This window comes from Ovis aries, chromosome 26 (assembly GCF_016772045.2).
Source record: "Ovis aries strain OAR_USU_Benz2616 breed Rambouillet chromosome 26, ARS-UI_Ramb_v3.0, whole genome shotgun sequence".
In the NCBI taxonomy this organism is placed as follows: Eukaryota; Metazoa; Chordata; class Mammalia; order Artiodactyla; family Bovidae; genus Ovis; species Ovis aries.
This window is the reverse complement of record NC_056079.1, coordinates 32,403,150-32,420,412: the sequence shown is the minus strand read 5'-3', so window position 1 is coordinate 32,420,412 and position 17,263 is coordinate 32,403,150. Positions and strand designations below refer to the sequence as shown.

At 46.7% G+C, this 17,263-nt stretch overlaps 2 protein-coding genes across 6 annotated transcripts in view; one reads left to right on the top strand and one right to left on the bottom strand.

The window, feature by feature from the left end:
• Window positions 1–6,037: 6,037 nt before the first annotated feature.
• STAR (steroidogenic acute regulatory protein) lies at window positions 6,038–13,575 on the top strand. Of its 2 annotated transcripts, NM_001009243.1 has the most exon segments (7): window positions 6,102–6,237; window positions 7,466–7,579; window positions 7,846–7,973; window positions 9,804–9,962; window positions 10,078–10,262; window positions 10,983–11,076; window positions 11,796–12,120. In NM_001009243.1, coding segments are annotated over 7 exon segments (858 nt in total). In that variant the 5' UTR covers window positions 6,102–6,173; the 3' UTR covers window positions 11,910–12,120.
• Window positions 13,190–17,263, bottom strand: part of ASH2L (ASH2 like, histone lysine methyltransferase complex subunit) — a 30,254-nt gene continuing 26,180 nt past the window's right edge. For 2 of the 4 annotated variants that reach the window (XM_027962707.3, XM_042241431.2), the window contains 3 exons: window positions 16,610–16,708; window positions 15,732–15,791; window positions 13,190–15,632 (listed from right to left, as the gene is read on the bottom strand). In XM_027962707.3, coding sequence (XP_027818508.1) covers window positions 15,525–15,632; window positions 15,732–15,791; window positions 16,610–16,708 — 267 coding nt within the window. In that variant the 3' untranslated portion in view covers window positions 13,190–15,524. Of the gene's footprint in view, window positions 16,709–17,263 lie in introns of all 4 variants that reach the window. The other 2 variants (XM_060407143.1, XM_060407144.1) reach the window with 1 other exon arrangement.

The window sequence follows — 17,263 nt, the reverse complement described above, 5'->3', positions numbered from 1 at the left end:
TTTTCCCTTTCTCTCTCTTTTCTTTAGGACAAAATTACTCTTTCTTACCTTAACTACATGCACTTCCAGTCCTTAGGCTTTTTTCCCTTGCACAGAAAAATGTTTTCCTATTTAACTTCTAGTGGTTTTAATTATATATTTTAATTAGCTTTTTCAACTCTTAAAAAATCCTTACTTTCTAGTGAAAACAAGAAGTAAGCAATTATAAATTGTCTTTTATATTAGTATTCTGTAGACTGGCAAACTGATATATATTATTTTTAATGTCTAAAAACATGTGCTTTCTTATAGAAAACGTCTCAATTTGACACCAAGCATAGTTACTAATAGTCCTAAATATCTTTAGTTCATCTGTAAAAGGAAGCCTATGTTCAGTAATTAATGTTTTAGTAACTTAAACACAGATCTTCAATAAACTTCCATCATTTAATTTAATTTAGCAAAATTGGACAGTGTGAAGTTACCGAATATCTGGGGAAACTATTTTTAAGTGGCCATTCCTAAAGTATAATTATTTCTAAAGATTTTACCTAAAAACTCCTATTTACATTTAATTCACTTATAAAAGTTTATCATACCAAGTTATTTTTCTTTCTGATAAATTTTTGTAACAGAAATAATAAGATCTTATTTGACTACTGGTAAACCTAAGTACAATAAAAGCATTATATTTAATGTTGCTGACCCTAAAGACATATCTGTATTCATTAAGCCAACAAACTCAAGCTAACTTTAATAACAAATGTTAATTTAATACTGAATAATTCCCAAAATATGTGAACCTGAAATTAATTTGGGTTAGTTTCTAAGAATTTATATAAGCATTAATTTCCTGTGTAAGCCAATTAAATAGAGCTCATTTCCAAATTAATTTCTGTGACACCACCCAAAGGTAGAGACATGTCATATTTAAAATGATATCTATATATAACAAGTAGTGAAAGTGAAGTCGCTCAGTCGTGTACAACTCTTTGCGACCCCATGGACTGTAGCCTACCAGCCGCCTCTGTTCATGGGATTTCCATTCCAAGCAAGAACACTGGAGTGGATTGCCATTTCCTTCTCCAGGAGATCTTCCCGACCCAAGGATTGAAGCCGGGTCTCCCGCATTGTTGGCAGACGCTTTATTGTCTGAGCCTCCAGGGAAGTCCATATATAACAAGTAGAGACCTATCTATATCATATCCATAAAGGACAAACATATAGACAGGTACAATGAGATCTCATAGCCTCATTGTAAAATTTAGTCATAAATCAGATTGTACAATATGAAACTCAATAGCTTACAAATAGCAGTTTGAATAAGTTAAGTTTCCTAGCTTGAGTTTTTAAAAGAGACTTCTGTTTCTCTCTCTCTCTTTGTTTTCCTCTCAGTCTCAGGAGTTAGGTCTGGTAGAATATATTTACAGCTCAAAGGCACAAAGAAAGTAAAGCAAATTCTTCCTAGAACTTGTTCCTTTAAGGTCAGAATTCCGAAGATGGTTTATGAAGCCAACTTTCTTCAATTGTATACACAAAAGAGTTTTGGAATGTCAAAAAGAGCCCCCATCTTGCTAAAGCAATCTTAAGAATGAAGAATAAAGTTAGAGGGATGGGAGGGGAGTTTGGGGGAGGATGGATATGTGTATATGTATGGCTGAATCCCTTTGATGGTCACCTGAAACTGTTACAACATTGTTAATCGGCTATACCCCAGTACAAAGTAAAAAGTTAAAAAAAAAAAAAAAAGCTGGAGGTACGGTCATCCCTGACTTCAAACTCTACTACAAAGCTGCAGTAACCGATATGGCATTGGCACAAAAACAGACACATAGATCAAGAGAACAGACTAGAGAGCCCAGAAATAAACCCACATAGTTATGGTCGATTAATCTACGGCAAAGATTTTTAAGAATATATAGTGGAGAAAAGAGTCTCCTCAATAAGTGGTACTGAGAAAACTGGGCAGCTACATGGAAAAGAATGAAATTAGAACATTTTCTTACACCAAATGCAAAAATAAACTCAAAATGGATTAAAGACCTAAATGTAAGACTGGAAACAATAAAACTCATACAAGAAAAGCTAAGTAGAATGCTCTGTGACATAAAATTGAAGCGATATTTATTTTTGGATCTGTCTCCTAAAGCAAAGGAAACAAAAGCAGATTCATGACATCTAGTCAGATTCAAAGGTTTTTGCATATAGGGAGGGGACATGTGTATACTTAATGGCTGATTCATGTTGATGTCCGGCAGAAACCGACACAATTCTGTAAAGCAATTATTCTTCAATTAAAAAATTAATTAATTAATTGAAGGTTTTACACAACAAAGGAAACCATCGACAAAACTAAAAGACAACTTACTGAATGGGAGAAAATAGATATGGTATGACTCATAAAGGGTTAACATCCAATATATATAAACTCATCCAATATATATGCTCATCCAACTCAGTATCAAAAAAAAAGGACTCAATTTAAAAATGGATAGAAGATCTGAATAAATACTTTTCCAAAGAAGACATACAGAGGTCCAACAGACACAGAAACAGATGCTCAACATTACTAATTTTCAGAGAAAAGCAAGTCAAAACCACAAGATACCACCTGACACCTATCTGGATGGCTATCATCAAAAAAACTAAATAACAAATAGGAGTGAGGATGTGGAGAAAAGGGAACCCTTGCACACTGACAATGGGAATGTAACTTGGTGCAGCCACTTCTAGAAACTGTATGGAATTTCGTCAAAAAACTAAAAATAGAACTACTTACCATATGACCCAGCAATTCCATGGGCTTCCCTGGTGGTTCAAATGGTAAAGAATCTGCCTGTAATGCAGGAGACCAGGGTTCAATCCCTAGGTTGGGAAGATGCCCTAGAGGAGGGAAAGGGCAACCCACTCCAGTATTCTTGCCTGGAGAATCCCATGGACAGAGGAGCCTTGGAGGGCTACAGTCCATGAGGTCTGATATGACTGAGTGACTAACACATTGCTTCCAGCAATTCCACCCCTGGGTATTTTTCCAAACAAAACAAGAACACTCTTATCGATACCAGAGGGGAAGGTTGGGGGAAGGGATAGTTGGGAAGTTTGAGATAGACATACACACACTACTTTATTTACAATGGATAACCAGTCTGGTCCCAGTGAAGCCAGCAAATCTGGGCCTTTGGCCATAGCCTTTCTTTGGCGTGTGCAGAGACAGTGAGAGGCAGACCAGCAGGTTGAAGCTTAAAAGTCGTAAATGGAGACCTGAAACGAATTAAGGATGTTGTCTATGGGTTCTGAAAGAAGTCACATGAAAGCTATCATCTAAAGATGTTGAGTGTAAGGATCTTTGTGATGAAATGTCTATACGTGGTACGGTCTCAGCCTCGGTTTGAGGTTGAAAAGGATGCTCCTAAAGACGCTACCTGGCAACAGCGCCGTGCCAGCTGCCCTGGACCCAGGGCAAAATTTCTTTTGTGTGTAATTGGAACAGGCTTGGGTAGAGTGCTCTTGGTGCTTCCCCTGGCCTCCTCTTTGGGTTGTGCTAAGTGGTACTTAGCAGCTAAACAACAAGAGCAAAAACAAGTAGCAGGGAAGGGGCTGTCACGGTGGCTCAGTGGCAAAGAACCTGCCTGCAATGCAGGAGGCATGGGTTCGATCCCTGGGTCAGGAAGATCCCCTGGAGAAGAAAATTACAACCCACTGCAGTATGCTAGCCTGGGAAATCCTATGGACAGAGGAAGCTGGCAGTCTGCTGTCTGTGGGGTCACAAAAGAGTCGGACATGACTGAGCAATTAAACCAGTTTGTTTTCTTTGTGAGATCAGTTTATTTTCTTTGCTAGGTGCCTGCGGTGTGAAACAGAACTGAACTGCTTTGCCTGAAGCAAGTGAAACGATTCCTCTCCTAAAATAAATTATTATTTGTGATAAATGAATAAAAAGGATAACCAACAAGGACCCGCTGTATAATACAGGGAACTCTGTTCAATATTACATGGCAGCCTAGATGGGAAGGGAGTTTGGGGGAGAATGGATACATGTATATGTATGGCTGAGTCCCTTTGCTGTCCACCTGAGACTATCACAACATAGTTAATTGGCTATACTTCAATATAAAATAAAACATTTAACAAAAAACAAAAACACTAACTCAAAAAATAACATGTGCCTGCATGTTCCTAAGCAGCATTATGTACGACAGTTAAGATATGGAAGCAACTTAAATGCCTATCAACAAATGAATGAAGAAAGATGTGGACTACTACTCAACCATAAAAAAGAATAAACCTTCACAACCACATGGATGGACCTGGAAGTATTAAGCTAAGTGAAATAATTTAGACAGAGAAAGACAAAGATTTATATGTAGAATCTAAATAATAAGATAAATGAATGAATAATTAAAAAAAAAAGGAAGAGTTCCATTTTGACGATTTTCAGGGTGACATTTCCTTCAGTTCCCAATTAAATAAGTACTTAAAAGAGTAAGTTCCTTATGTATTTTACATGAATCTGGCTGAAGTGTTAGAGGTTGGCTTCTGACACCCTTTGTTTAGCCTAACTGAGAAAAGACATTAGGCCAACCTCATTCACTCCAGACCATTCTTTCAACTGCTGGATATAGTGTCTTTCAACTAAACAGATCCCAGGGTCTTTCTGGGAGGCAGAGTTTGGGGGGAGGAACTCTCCCAGTATCTCTCAACTGGGGACCAGATACCCGTTACACACCACCAGATAAAACTCAGCAGTATCAACCCAAAACTGGAAGATCTAAGAACCAGGAGAAACTTACCCCAGTTTTTCTGGACTGGCTGAGGACAGGCATGTACTTTCAAGGCTCCGGATCCTCACTGAGTTCAGGCCAAGGAGAGAAGCCATCTCTGTGCTCCTTTACGGTCACCAAAGCTTTTGACTGAAAAACCAAAAAAAGCACAACCGGAGAGCTGGGAGTTTCCGCTTTATTTGGGGGCTTCCTGAAGACCTGACCCTGGGATACGGCCTCTCAGAAATCGCTGAGGAACCGCTCTGAAGTGGCTGAGGGCCTGGGGAGGTCGGTGTATGTGGGATTTAGGTGAGAGGGGTACCGACACTCAAGCACACAATTTGGTAGAAGTTTGCTCCTAGTCACCAGCGATGGGTTTCTCTGTTCATGATTTTAGTATGAGAAGATGTAAGAACCCAAACTCGTAAAAAATTTCTCTTGATAATGTTATAATATTGAGGCTTCCCTGGTGGTCCGGGGGCTAAGACTGTGCTCCCAATGAAGAGGGCAGGGGTTTGATCCCTGGATGGTGAACTGATTCCACATGATGCGTGGTGCAGCCAAAAAAAATGATAATATTGTTAGCTCTCTAAGGACTCATTTCGCCTGTTTTTTGCACAGTGCAGCCAAAAAACAAAACATGATAATATTGATAATTATCAAAGGACTATTTTTCCCTGTTTCTCAGAGCACAAATTGCCTCATCCTTATCTTATTCCTAATTTCTTTTCATGATTGCTATAGGTCAGTGACCACAGGGGCAATGACTTGATTCATGTAGAACTGGGGTGGGGTTGCCTCTGCCAGCTCCCCACAGACGCCCTGGGCACTCTACCAGGGCAGAGTTTCTCCAAGCCTAGAGTACAGTTCATAGAATACTTTCATGGCAATCACTTTGGAATTGTTTCTTAAAATGCGGCTTTCACAGCCTCAATTCTGGACCTGCTAAACCTGGAGTTTCTGAGAGGGGGGTCAGCTGCAGAGCCGCACTCTAAACAGCAGGCTGCTGGCCAACCAATGTCACATGTGCGCACTCTTTTTCTAAATTGCCTTGACCACTGCTTCTGCCTTTTCTCTCCCCTCCATCCACCCCAGGGTCAGGACCAACCTCCCTTCCCCTTTCTGTGCCCTCCCTCTCCACCCCAGCTCCCCGCAAATGGCCAAAGGCTCCTGGTGAGGCAATCTCTCTATCCTTGGTGCCTTCCTCTCCATGCTGAGTGATGGCTTTTTTATCTCCCGATGATGAAACACAGCCTTCAGCTGGAGGTATTTAAGGCGCAGAAACACACCATCTGGCTGCAGCTGCAGGGCCCGAGGCCACAACCCTGACAGGCTGAGGAAGTACAGGAGCAGCCATCCTCTGGGACCAGAGGCCACGGCAGGCGCCCTCAGCATCCCCGCCGGACTCCACACCTGCCCCTACTGCCAGGAAAGATGCTCCTCGCGACGTTTAAGCTGTGTGCTGGGAGCTCCTATAGACACGTGCGCAGCATGAAGGGTGAGTTCCTGGGACCCCGTCTGGGCGGCCAGGGGCTCAGCAGTGTCTAGTGGGGAAAGGGCACACCTCGGGGGCAGGCCTCTCAGGATCTGGCCCCAGCTGTGCCTCTCACTGAGGCAGCCTGGGCAAGCCTCTCACCTTCTGCACCTCAACGGCCCCGCAATACTCCCTCACTGAAGAATTGAGCTGGACACGAAGATGCCTTCCAGGCTCAGTCATCCCTGGCATCCCCTGCAGGGCTCCAAGCCATCTTGGCTTCTACCTGACTTTGCCTTCCTCTAGGATGGGTACCAGGAGAAGGCAATGGCACCCCACTCCAGTACTCTTGCCTGGGAAATCCCGTGGACAGAGGAGCCTCGTAGGCTGCAGTCCATGAGGTCGCTAAGAGTTGGACATGACTGAGCAACATCACTTTCACGCATTGGAGAAGGAAATGGCAACCCACTCCAGTGTTCTTGCCTGGAGAATCCCAGGGACAGGGGAGCCTGGTGGGCTGCTGTCTCTGGGGTCGCACAGAGTCGGACATGAACTGATGCGACTTGGCAGCAGCAGCAGCAGCAGAATGGGTACCAAGGGTGCCAGGGAAATCCTGGCTTACAGTGGCGGGGGGGAGCCCAGACTCCAGGCCCCCATGTTGGCAAACCTGAGAGCGGATGGGTGGGGGAGAGAGAGAGAAGAAAAAGAAAGAGGAGTAGGACGAGAGCACGGGGGTCCACTTTATCAGCATCATACAGTCGGGAGGTGGAAATCAGTGCCTGCAGGACCCAGGGTCATTTGAGTCAATCCCCTCAAGGGACCACAGAGCAATCTAAATGAGTCCAATTAGATTTTTTTCCAATTACACTAGGCTCCACTGGCTACTGTTTAGATAGAAGCTGCCCTTGGAAGACCTGCACCGGAATGGGACCGTTCTCCCTAAATCAGCAAGTCCACCGCAGGCACACGGAGCAGTTATTCTCAGACCTCAGGGGACAGGGTGTCTGTAACAGTGGAATGTTTTGGTTGGGCAACTTCAGCCAGCCTGGGTATGGCCCCCACCTTCAGGTGGAGCCAGTGAGACAGAAGGCAGGTTTCTGGGCCCTGGAGTCGTCCCTCTGGGAATCCTTCCTGATCAAGTCACTTTCCCTCCAGGCCAGCTTCCTCCTCTGTGATGAGAGGAAGGGTGGAAGGGTCCATCTCTAAGAGGCTTTCCTGCTCCTAAGCAATGATTTCCCTCTGTTTCTGGCAGGGCTGCGGCAGCAGGCTGTGCTGGCCATCGGCCAGGAGCTGAACCGGAGGGCCCTAGGGGGCCCAGCCCCAGCTGCGTGGATTTATCAGGTTCGGCGTCGCGGCTCTCTCCTAGGTAAGAGCTGAGGTTTCTGGGCATCTGCCAGTGACAGGGGGCTCCCAGGTGCAAGCATTGTGTGTGTGGTTGTGGTCCCCCAGACCCTATCCCCCCCCACCTTCCTCACTCCCTCTATGGGAATGGCATTGTTCACAGCCAGACCTCTGTGTCTAACTCAACCTGCCAGCTGGGACCCTGTGACTTTGGTCTGGGCTCTTAGGGGATGCAAAGGGTGAAACTGGCGGGAGGCTAGAAGTTCAGTGTCTCCTTGGCTTTGCATCCAGGTTCTCAGCTGGAAGACTCTCTCTACAGCGACCAAGAGCTTGCCTATATCCAGCAGGGAGAGGAGGCCATGCAGAGGGCCCTGGGCATCCTCAAAGACCAGGAGGGCTGGAAGAAGGAGAACCGGCAGGTAAGGGGGCCATGGAGGAACCCACAGCTCCTCGCTGTTACCGCGCCATTCTCAAGGCCAGCTGCAGTCTCTGCTCCTCTCAGAAGTCCAGCCTCGAGCAGCAGTCACTGGGCAGCAAGCAGTTTTTTTTTTTTTTTCCTTTTTAATTTCGCTGCCCTTGGTCTTCATTGCTGGGAGCATCTCCTCGCTTTCTCTAGTTGCAATGAGCAGGGGTTGTTCTCTAGTTGCGGTACAAGGGCTTCTCACTGCCGTGGCGTCTCTCACTGCAGAGCACAGACTCTAGGGCGAGCGAGCTTCAGTAGTTGCAGCTACTGGGCTGTAGAGCAGCAGGCTCAATAGTTGTGGTGCATGGGCTTGGTTGCCCCCTGGCATGTGGGATTTTCCCAAACCAGGGATCGAACCCATGTCTCTTGCACTTCCTTTACCAGGGAAGCCCCAGTAAGCAGTGTGAATTCTTGTTTCCCAAGAATATACCCCCAGATACTCCCGTCCCCCATCAAAGATGTTCTAGAGATTTGCGTTTGAGAAAAGCTGTCACCGTGTTCTTAGCTCCCCTCCAGGATGCTCTGTACACCCATTCAGACCATGAAGTGGGGACACTAGGGTCAGGAGAGGCCTCATCCCCTGGTCAGAAGTGCCAGGACTGAAGCACCCTTAGCCCACCTCCTGGTTGACCTTGCAGGTGTGACCTGGGTTCACCTGTGACAGGGCTGGTCTGGAGTACAGGGGGCCAAGGCCCTCTGGGGAGAAGGCAATGGCACCCCACTCCAGTACTCTTGCCTGGAAAATCCCATGATGGAGGAGCCTGGTAGTCTGCAGTCCATGGGGTCACTAAGAGTCAGACATGACTGAGCGACTTCACTTTGACTTTTCACTTTCATGCACTGGAGAAGGAGATGGCAACCCACTCCAGTGTTCTTGCCTGTAGAATCCCAGGGACAGGGGAGCCTGGTGGGCTGTCATCTATGGGGTTGCACAGAGTCGGACACGACTGAAGTGACTTAGCAGCAGCAGCAGCAGCAAGGCCCTCTGGTGTGCCCCGCTCCTGAGCACTGCCCTTTCACTGGGAACAAGGTGCAGGTCAAAGGCCGATGGCTCTACCAAGAATCGGCTCTATTTCCGCAGCCAGCTCACAAGCCGCCCACTGGCCAAAGTTCAGGTGAGGTCTTTCCTTCTCCAGGTTCTTTAATAGACTACGAGTTTGGGAGTCAGGAAATCTGGGACCTGGGCCCAGCATTGCTCTTGCTAAGGGTCCTGGGGCATCTTGCCGACCTTCTCTGGCCATACATCCTTCTGGTGTGAAATGAGGGGGAAAAAAAAAAAAACCTGTGTGAAATTAGCTGGTTGCAGACCACTTTCTTCACTCCCAAATGAATCTCTCTCTCAGGATCTTTGAGCTTCTGAAGTCAAGTAATGGCCTTCTCAGGTGGACCTACCCACCCCTGTCAACATTTACCCCTAGATGTGGGGAGACTCTGCAGTGAAACGTTCATTTTTTCCAAGTTAATCTCAATCAAAAACCCAACGCAGGTTTGTTGAAAATTTTACAAAATAATTCTGACTTTTATCTGGATGAATAAATACCTGTCAATGTTTAAGAAAATACATTGATCCTCAAGAAAAAAGGGCCCAGGGGACAGGCAGGTTACCTCTCCAGTCCTCAGCACATGTACCAGGCTGGTGGCAGGAAACAGGACCTCGTCTGCCTTTATCAAAGATGGTTCCAGGCTTCCTTGGGTTCAGCCTAGAGTTCCCCTGGCTGTCTGTGTCCTACGCTGGGAATATTTTTCCTCTAACATTTCCCTGGGGCTCCTCTCTCCTCACCGACAGGCCAATGGGGACGAGGTGCTGAGTAAAGTGATCCCTGACGTGGGCAAGGTGTTCCGGTTGGAGGTGGTGGTGGACCAGCCCATGGAGAGGCTTTATGAAGAGCTTGTGGAGCGCATGGAGGCTATGGGCGAGTGGAACCCCAGTGTCAAGGAGATCAAGGTGGGGAGAGCTGGTTGGAAGGGCAGCTGCAGCAGTCGGAAGGGGGCGGCGGTGAGCTGGGGGTTGCGCCTCTCCCCCTACCTGGCTGAGTCCCTGGTTCCCTGTGGCCTGGCAGGTCCTGCAGAAGATTGGAAAAGACACGATCATCACTCACGAGTTGGCTGCAGAGGCGGCAGGAAACCTCGTGGGTCCCCGAGACTTCGTGAGCGTGCGCTGTACCAAGCGCCGGGGCTCCATGTGCGTGCTGGCTGGCACGGCCACACTCTACGAGGAGATGCCCCAGCAGAAGGGTGTCATCAGGTAATACTGGCAGCAGCCCCCAAAGCTCCCATTAATTTATTTGGCTGGGCTGGGTCTTAGTTGCAGCACATGGGATCTAATTCCCTGACCAGGGATCAAACCCAGGCCCCCTGCACTGAGAACAGAGTCTTAGCCACTGGACCACCAGGGAAGCCCCAAAGCTCACTTTTCTAACACAGCCTGGGGACACGTGCCTGCCAAGTGTGTGATGAATCCCCGGCTTCAAGGATCCAACCCTTGATTCCTACCCTCCATCTTATTTTCCATAGCAGGGGAGGAAGGCAGAGATGAGCCACACTTCTATAGCCAGGTCGCCCTGACCCTCCCAGCAAATTTAAGAACCTTAGTAATTTTCTAAAACTAGAGGCAGGGCTGAGGTTTAGCTGGTATGCTCATGTCCGACTGTAATGTTGATGAAAACAGAGTCTGTACCACTTAGAACACAGTTGCTATCGGAGTTTCCTGGGGCCCCCAGCACCACCCTGGACCCTTTCCCGACCTCCCTGTTATCCCAACTGAGAGGCTCTGCAGGCCTCCAGGCTCCAACTGGCATTTGTTCTGACGAGCTGGTGACCCTGCCAACTGTTAAATCTCACCCTTGGCAAATAGCACTTCTCCGATGAGACTTAAAAAGATGAGGTCCATGAGGAATGTGGGTAATATAACTAGCCAGCATTCAAGAACTTGGGCTTGTCCTCTTGACCTGTCTTCACCTGGCAGAGCTGAGCATGGCCCCACCTGCATGGTGCTCCGCCCCCTGGCTGGAAGTCCCTCAAGGACCAAACTCACCTGGCTGCTCAGCATTGACCTCAAGGTAAGGGGCACAGGAGGAGGCCAAGGGGATGGTGAGAAAAGTAGGCTCTTACCCCTCCCACCAGCTTCCCTGGTGGCTCAGATGTTACAGAATCCACCTGCAATGTGGGAGACCTGGATTCAGTCCCTGGGTGGGGAAGATCCCCTGGAGAAGGGAATGTCAACCCACTCCAGTATTCTTGCCTGGAGAATCCCATGGACAGAGGAGTCTGGTGGGCTTCAGTCCATGAGTTTGCAGAGTAGGACACCACTGTGCAACTAACACAGCCCTCCCATATCAGCCCACAATATGAAGAACCCTCCTCCATTCTGAGAGAAGTGGACTGCTGCAGTGGGAACAAACGAGTGATGGCCTGCTATTCCATCATCTCAGAAGCCTGCCAGGGCTTCCTCTTACTTTTCATATCCAATTTCAACTCAGTAGTTATTTTCCAAAGAAGGAAACTTAGGCCCCCAAAGGTTATGGTAGCTAGCTCAGGGTCACACTGTAGGGAAGACAGGGCTGAAACCTGTCTGGACAATCCCGTGCTTCTGACTTGGTCCTGACAGCAGGGCAGTAGTGCAGTCTCCCAGCCCCTGACCCCGAACAACCAGGAGGGTGTGCCTCCCAACAGGGCTGCAGGACCGAGTCCAGGCACCGCATCAGGTGTGTGACAGGGATCGGTGGTGTCTAGGAAGGGATGCCAGTCACAAGACGGCCAAATTCTTCTTTGACTCTAGGGATGGCTGCCGAAGACCATCATCAATCAGGTCCTCTCGCAGACCCAAGTGGATTTTGCCAATCACCTGCGCAAGCGCCTGGAGTCCTGCCCGGCTCTTGAAGCCAGGTGTTGAAGGCCAGCCTGCGGCTCCACCGGCTCCCAGCTGAATGGGTTTGAGGGCGCACGAGGAGGTCCCTGCTGGAAGCCTCCAAGTCTGTTAAAGATCTCACCTGAGGATGGTGGGACAGGGTGGTGGCGCATTTTCAGTAAGATACTACAGCTCAGCTACTACAGTAGCATTTTAGTACCAAGAGAATGGGGACAAGGCTCTTCGAACTTCACTCACTGATTTGTGAAACTTTTTTCTTGGGTCCTGACAGTGTCTACCTAAAAATATCTTCAAAATGCTACCAGTTAAGGAACGCAGGGTGCAGAGGGTGCAAACACAAGGATCAGGTTGTCAAGCTTGAGAAGGTCAAGAGGTCTGCGGGCAATGTGTGCAGACAGTGGTCTTACACAGGGCCTCCCGCAACCCTCTGCTCCTCTACCAAGTGGGTGGATAGCTGTACCAAAGAGTAAGCAACTCCCACAGCAGATGGCTTCTAGAATGGAAAAAATACAGAACTATCAGATTGATTCCCGTACTTCTTCCATGACAGGAGTCAGAATAAAGAATTGTAACTAACATAAAAACTTTGTTAGTCTGTACCCAATTTAAAATTCTACTCTTTTAAAATCCATGATAGTAAATGGCAAGCTCATACTAAAGGAGCCCTGGATAAAGATTTTAATTAAACTAAATCTCTTCATTCAAAGGAAAAACTCCAGGGGACTGAAGTCTTTCAATTATGTAGGATCTGTTACCAGAATCTTTCATAAAAATTTCATTTGGACAATACACACAAGACTAAATCAGTTCTTAAAAGAACTCTATAGCTGGTAGCTGATTAATGGGCATTGGAAGATGATTTTGACTGAAGATTTTTATTTACCTAAGGACAGAATCAAAAGCCAATGACTGAATGGTATCACTGAGAAAATCAAAAAGCAAGTTTTACTACTTTCCCATTAGTTGCTTGTTTAGATCTGAAACAGCAACTGAATCTTTAGTCTGGAGTCTATTCTGTCCTTAGCTTGACTCGGGGCTGCAATTTCTCTGCTTTAACAGGTCAACGTCTTACTATCTTGGAGGAGATGGCTAGAAGGTGTGATAGCATGAGAGCAAAATCCCTTTCCAAGGTCTGAGAATTGGTGCTCTAAACATCTAAGCTGAGATGGGGTTATCTGGCTAAATTACATATACAGGATGAAAACCCAACCATTACCACTTGTAGTGTTTCCATTCCAGTGATAACAGCATTGATGATTTATACCATGTGGAATGTCATGCTAGCTAATTAAACAAATTACCAGTAACAGAAATGCTGGTATTTATTGAGGCATTGAGACTGTACAACTGATACAGGTATTTATTAATATTTATTCTGTTTCTTAGTAGTCTATTTTTGGCATAGATGAAATTATGTTTCTCCAGCCTGGAAGCTTCAGAGAAGGAATAACAGTGAAGTATTTCAAGAACAGAATTCTCCACTCCCAGCTAAGAGAAAGGGTTGCTTGTTGAAAGGTGTGTACAGCAACACATGCTCTGGTTTCGAGAGAACAGACTGACAGTGAAGAAATGGGCTTTCAACACACACCATGTTTGCCTTTTTCAAACTATGCTACTGTGTCTTTAAGGGGCCTGGGGAGATCTTTTCTCACGTTTGATTTTTCATTGGAATAAAATGAGTTGTCAGTGACGACCTGCTTACAGAGACCGTTTTATACAGAACTGTATGAAAAGTGGGTATTCCTGGAGCCCTTCAAATGAACCCTGTCACACATGCACACAATACGATGCATAAACAGGTAAAGCCATTATTTCCATAACCTCCAATTTATGAAAGTGCAATGTACAAAACCCTGGCTTCATCATTTAAACAGAAGAGAGGGTGCACAACTTCTTTTTACGTCATTTAAGTGGTCACTTACATTACAAAAATTTACCCCCAGCTTCCTCTAAACACCACCACCCTTCAGAGTTCTTCACCCTCCGTTGCTCCAGAAGCTTTAAAACCACTTCTGCTCTGTAAGACCCACCATCAATGAACAGAACTCAGCCTGATTCTGTTGGGTTTCCTGTTAGGAGGTAGAATGATCAAAACAAAGAACCTCAGTGATTCATTAAGAGACAAATAATCAAAGCTTCTGCGTTGATACAAATAGTCGCTTGAAATTTGGTTAATTTCTTAAACAGCCATAATATATGGTGATCCTTGGCAACGTATTACTGGCCTTTTGGTGAACCACCATACCTACTAACCTAGGTAGGAAGTTACATGCAGGGGAGTCTGCAGCAATCCTGGGAGGACTGCCCTGCCACTGATCAATAGAGGGAGGGGGGCGTCCCTGGCGCTCCAGTGGTCAGGACTCCGCACTGCCACTGCAGGGGCACGGGTCCAATCCCTGGTCGGGGAAGTTCTGCAAGCTGTGGTGTGGCCCCCAACAAAAACGACGGGGAGTGGGTGCAGTGAAGATAGGGAAACACACGCGGGCCCCAGGGGAAAGGCTCATCCTTACATTTCAATTTTTAGTCCTCTGAAAACTGCCCCCCCCCACCCCGCTCTCTTTTAAACATTTACTTGGCTGTGCCAGGTCTTCACTGCGGCACATAGGATCTTAAGGCAGACAGAATCTTATAGTTGGGGTAGGTGAGCTCTAGTTCCCTAACCAGGGATCGAACCTGGGCCCCCTGCCTTGGGAGCTTGGAGTCGTGGCCACCAGGCCACCAGGGGAGTCCTTGAAACCTGCCCTTTAATCATCAGCTATTACAAAGGAAGGGAAGCAAGGCAAGAAGACAATCCACACAGATCAACAGCCAAGTTCAAAGGGAAGAGCTGGAGGGAGACCATGCGCCCTGTGAAGTTTCATCTGCTTTCGAAAGTCTGGTTTCACAGGGCAGACTGGGCTGAGCTGGCGGGGCGGAGACAGAAACCTGCCTCTTCGCCAACGCTGGCTCCTTAAGGCGCCCACTTTTCCAACAGTCAGCACGTGGACCCCAACCTGAAAGGGAAGCAAAGTGCTACACACATTCGAAGACAAGTTTTATTTGGGAAGAGCTTCTCACTGTTAAAGCTGCAAGCAAGTGCCTTTCTCAATGACAGTCCTACGGACCTAGTAGTTTCAGAGATCCCAGTGTTCAAAAGTTCATCTCAAAATTAAAAGCACACCCACACCAAAAGGAAAGCATTTTTAGACTGCTTTGGAATGTAGTCGTGGATTCCAGCTCTTCTCAGAAATGGGCCCACTGCTTCCTGGGAACCAGGTGGGAGGCAGGCAATGCCCACAGAAGGAAATGTCTCTAAATAAGTTAGCTACTGGACGAGACGACCCCGTCCTCTGAAAACACAGGAAGCAGCACGTCTCAGCTGGTGGGTGGAGTGTGTGGTACAGCCCTTTGCACAGGGCGCTTATGGGATCCCAGGGCGGCAGCTGTTGCAGTCTGGTGTGCACAGGGAAAGCCATCCTGGAAGGGCGAGTAATGAAGGGCAGGGATCTCTCCCAGTCCCACTCAACCTTCAACTTACTACAGCAGAGGCCCTGTTCTGTGGGATCTTCGGGAAAACTTGCAACAGTTAGAAAACAAAAACAACACCCCCCTCATACAATTCCCCAGAAAGTCTGTGTCTGCAAAGAGAAAAGGACTTGGTCATGGCTCCCACGGGGGGCTCCGCCTCCCATCCACTTCCGTCTCCACGTGATACAAGACATCGGCCAGAGTGTGCTCCACCACAGCGCCCCAGCCCATGTCACTCATCTGCGGGGGAACAAGGGACAGAGAGTGAGGTGAGACGAGAGCAGCAGTGGCAAGAAGTAAGAGACAAGGATGCTCGCAGGCGGGTTCAGTGGTACTCACAGGGCGGTACGTGAGATCCTTTGGAGGGTACTTGAAGCATGGTCCAAAGTTTATGGAGACCTAGGACAAATTCAATCCAGGCAGACATGAAGAAAGAGAAGAAACTAGTGAAAACCTCAGCATGACAAGGGAGGCTTTTAAATGTAGCTGTGATATTCAGGGTACAACTGGAACAAAAGGTGAAGTGAGTGAGTGAGTGAAGTTGCTCAGTCATGTCTGACTCTTTGCGACCCCATGGACTGTAGCCTACCAGGCTCCTCTGTCCATGGGATTCTCCAGGCAATAGTACTGGAGTGGACTGCCATTCCTTTCTCCAGTATACATTAATAATTGCTCAAAGTGGTCAAGGCATCAAGAATTAGGTAAATAGACTTTGCTGACTTCTGTTTATAACCTAAAGATTTCCTTACATGACTTCAGCAGTGGTTACTGACAGGTAAAAGGACATGGAAACTTCCAGGCATTGCCTTAACAAAATTTTTTCAAACTGGCTCTACTGACAGTCTCCTTCATGCTGGATCATATTAAAAAAAAAATCAATATAAGCAATAGTTACTAATGATGGTAGGTTATCATGACACATAACAGCAAATTGATTTATGCATGTACACACCTTATATCCTTTACACTGAACAACAGAGCATGCAGCAACGTCCAGAGGAAAGGTGTGGAGCACAGTAGCCAAGTGATCTTTATCTATCCAAGCAAACACTTCCTAAAGCGCCCAACTGTTTCTGGAACAAACAGGAGGGATACGCTGCCTGCTCACTCCTAGGCCTTTCACATGTCCTTCTAGAACCCAACTCATGGCTCTCTGACCACAATGGCTCACCCATCTCTCTCGAGCTGTGTTCGCAGGATGAACAGAGGGTACGTACCGTGCAGCTCTTGTACAGGGAGATGGCTGGAAAGTAAACCCCTTCAAAAATGTCTTTGTAAGCCACACCTTGATTGACACCATTTTTATAAAAAATTATCTGAAACAAAAACCATGGTTTTACTTCAGAATTTCAAAAAAGAACACACTAAAATGAACTCTGCTGGAGGGCACTTTACTAGTGGTTTGCGGGCAACACGTCTAAGGAATTCAAGGAGTAGCATAGCTCATTTAACAGCAATAGCTGACACTTACTATGCAGTATCTTAGGTTTTCTCACTGCCTATCTACATGCATTGTTGTAGCAAGTGCTCACACTTATCTGTTTCTGAATTCCTATGCTACTTACACCAAAAAGTTCCACTTTCTGTTACTCATTATATTTATAAAAAGTAGCTGGTCTTCCACTGGCCCTTTGGAGTGACACCCTCTTAAGCTTATTTATTTGTCCCCTTCCCTTGCCTCAGGTCCTCCCTTCTGCACTTCTACTTTGAAAACCTCGCAGATCTTCTGTCAAGGTCCTGGAATTCTCCTTTCTTTGTCCGTTCTTTCTTGAAACTCTCCTGAATTTTCTCTCTTAACCACCTGAGAGGGACTTCAGACAAAGCTGCTTTTTCTGAAGTACCTTTCTCTCTTCTTCCCAGGAACAGCCATG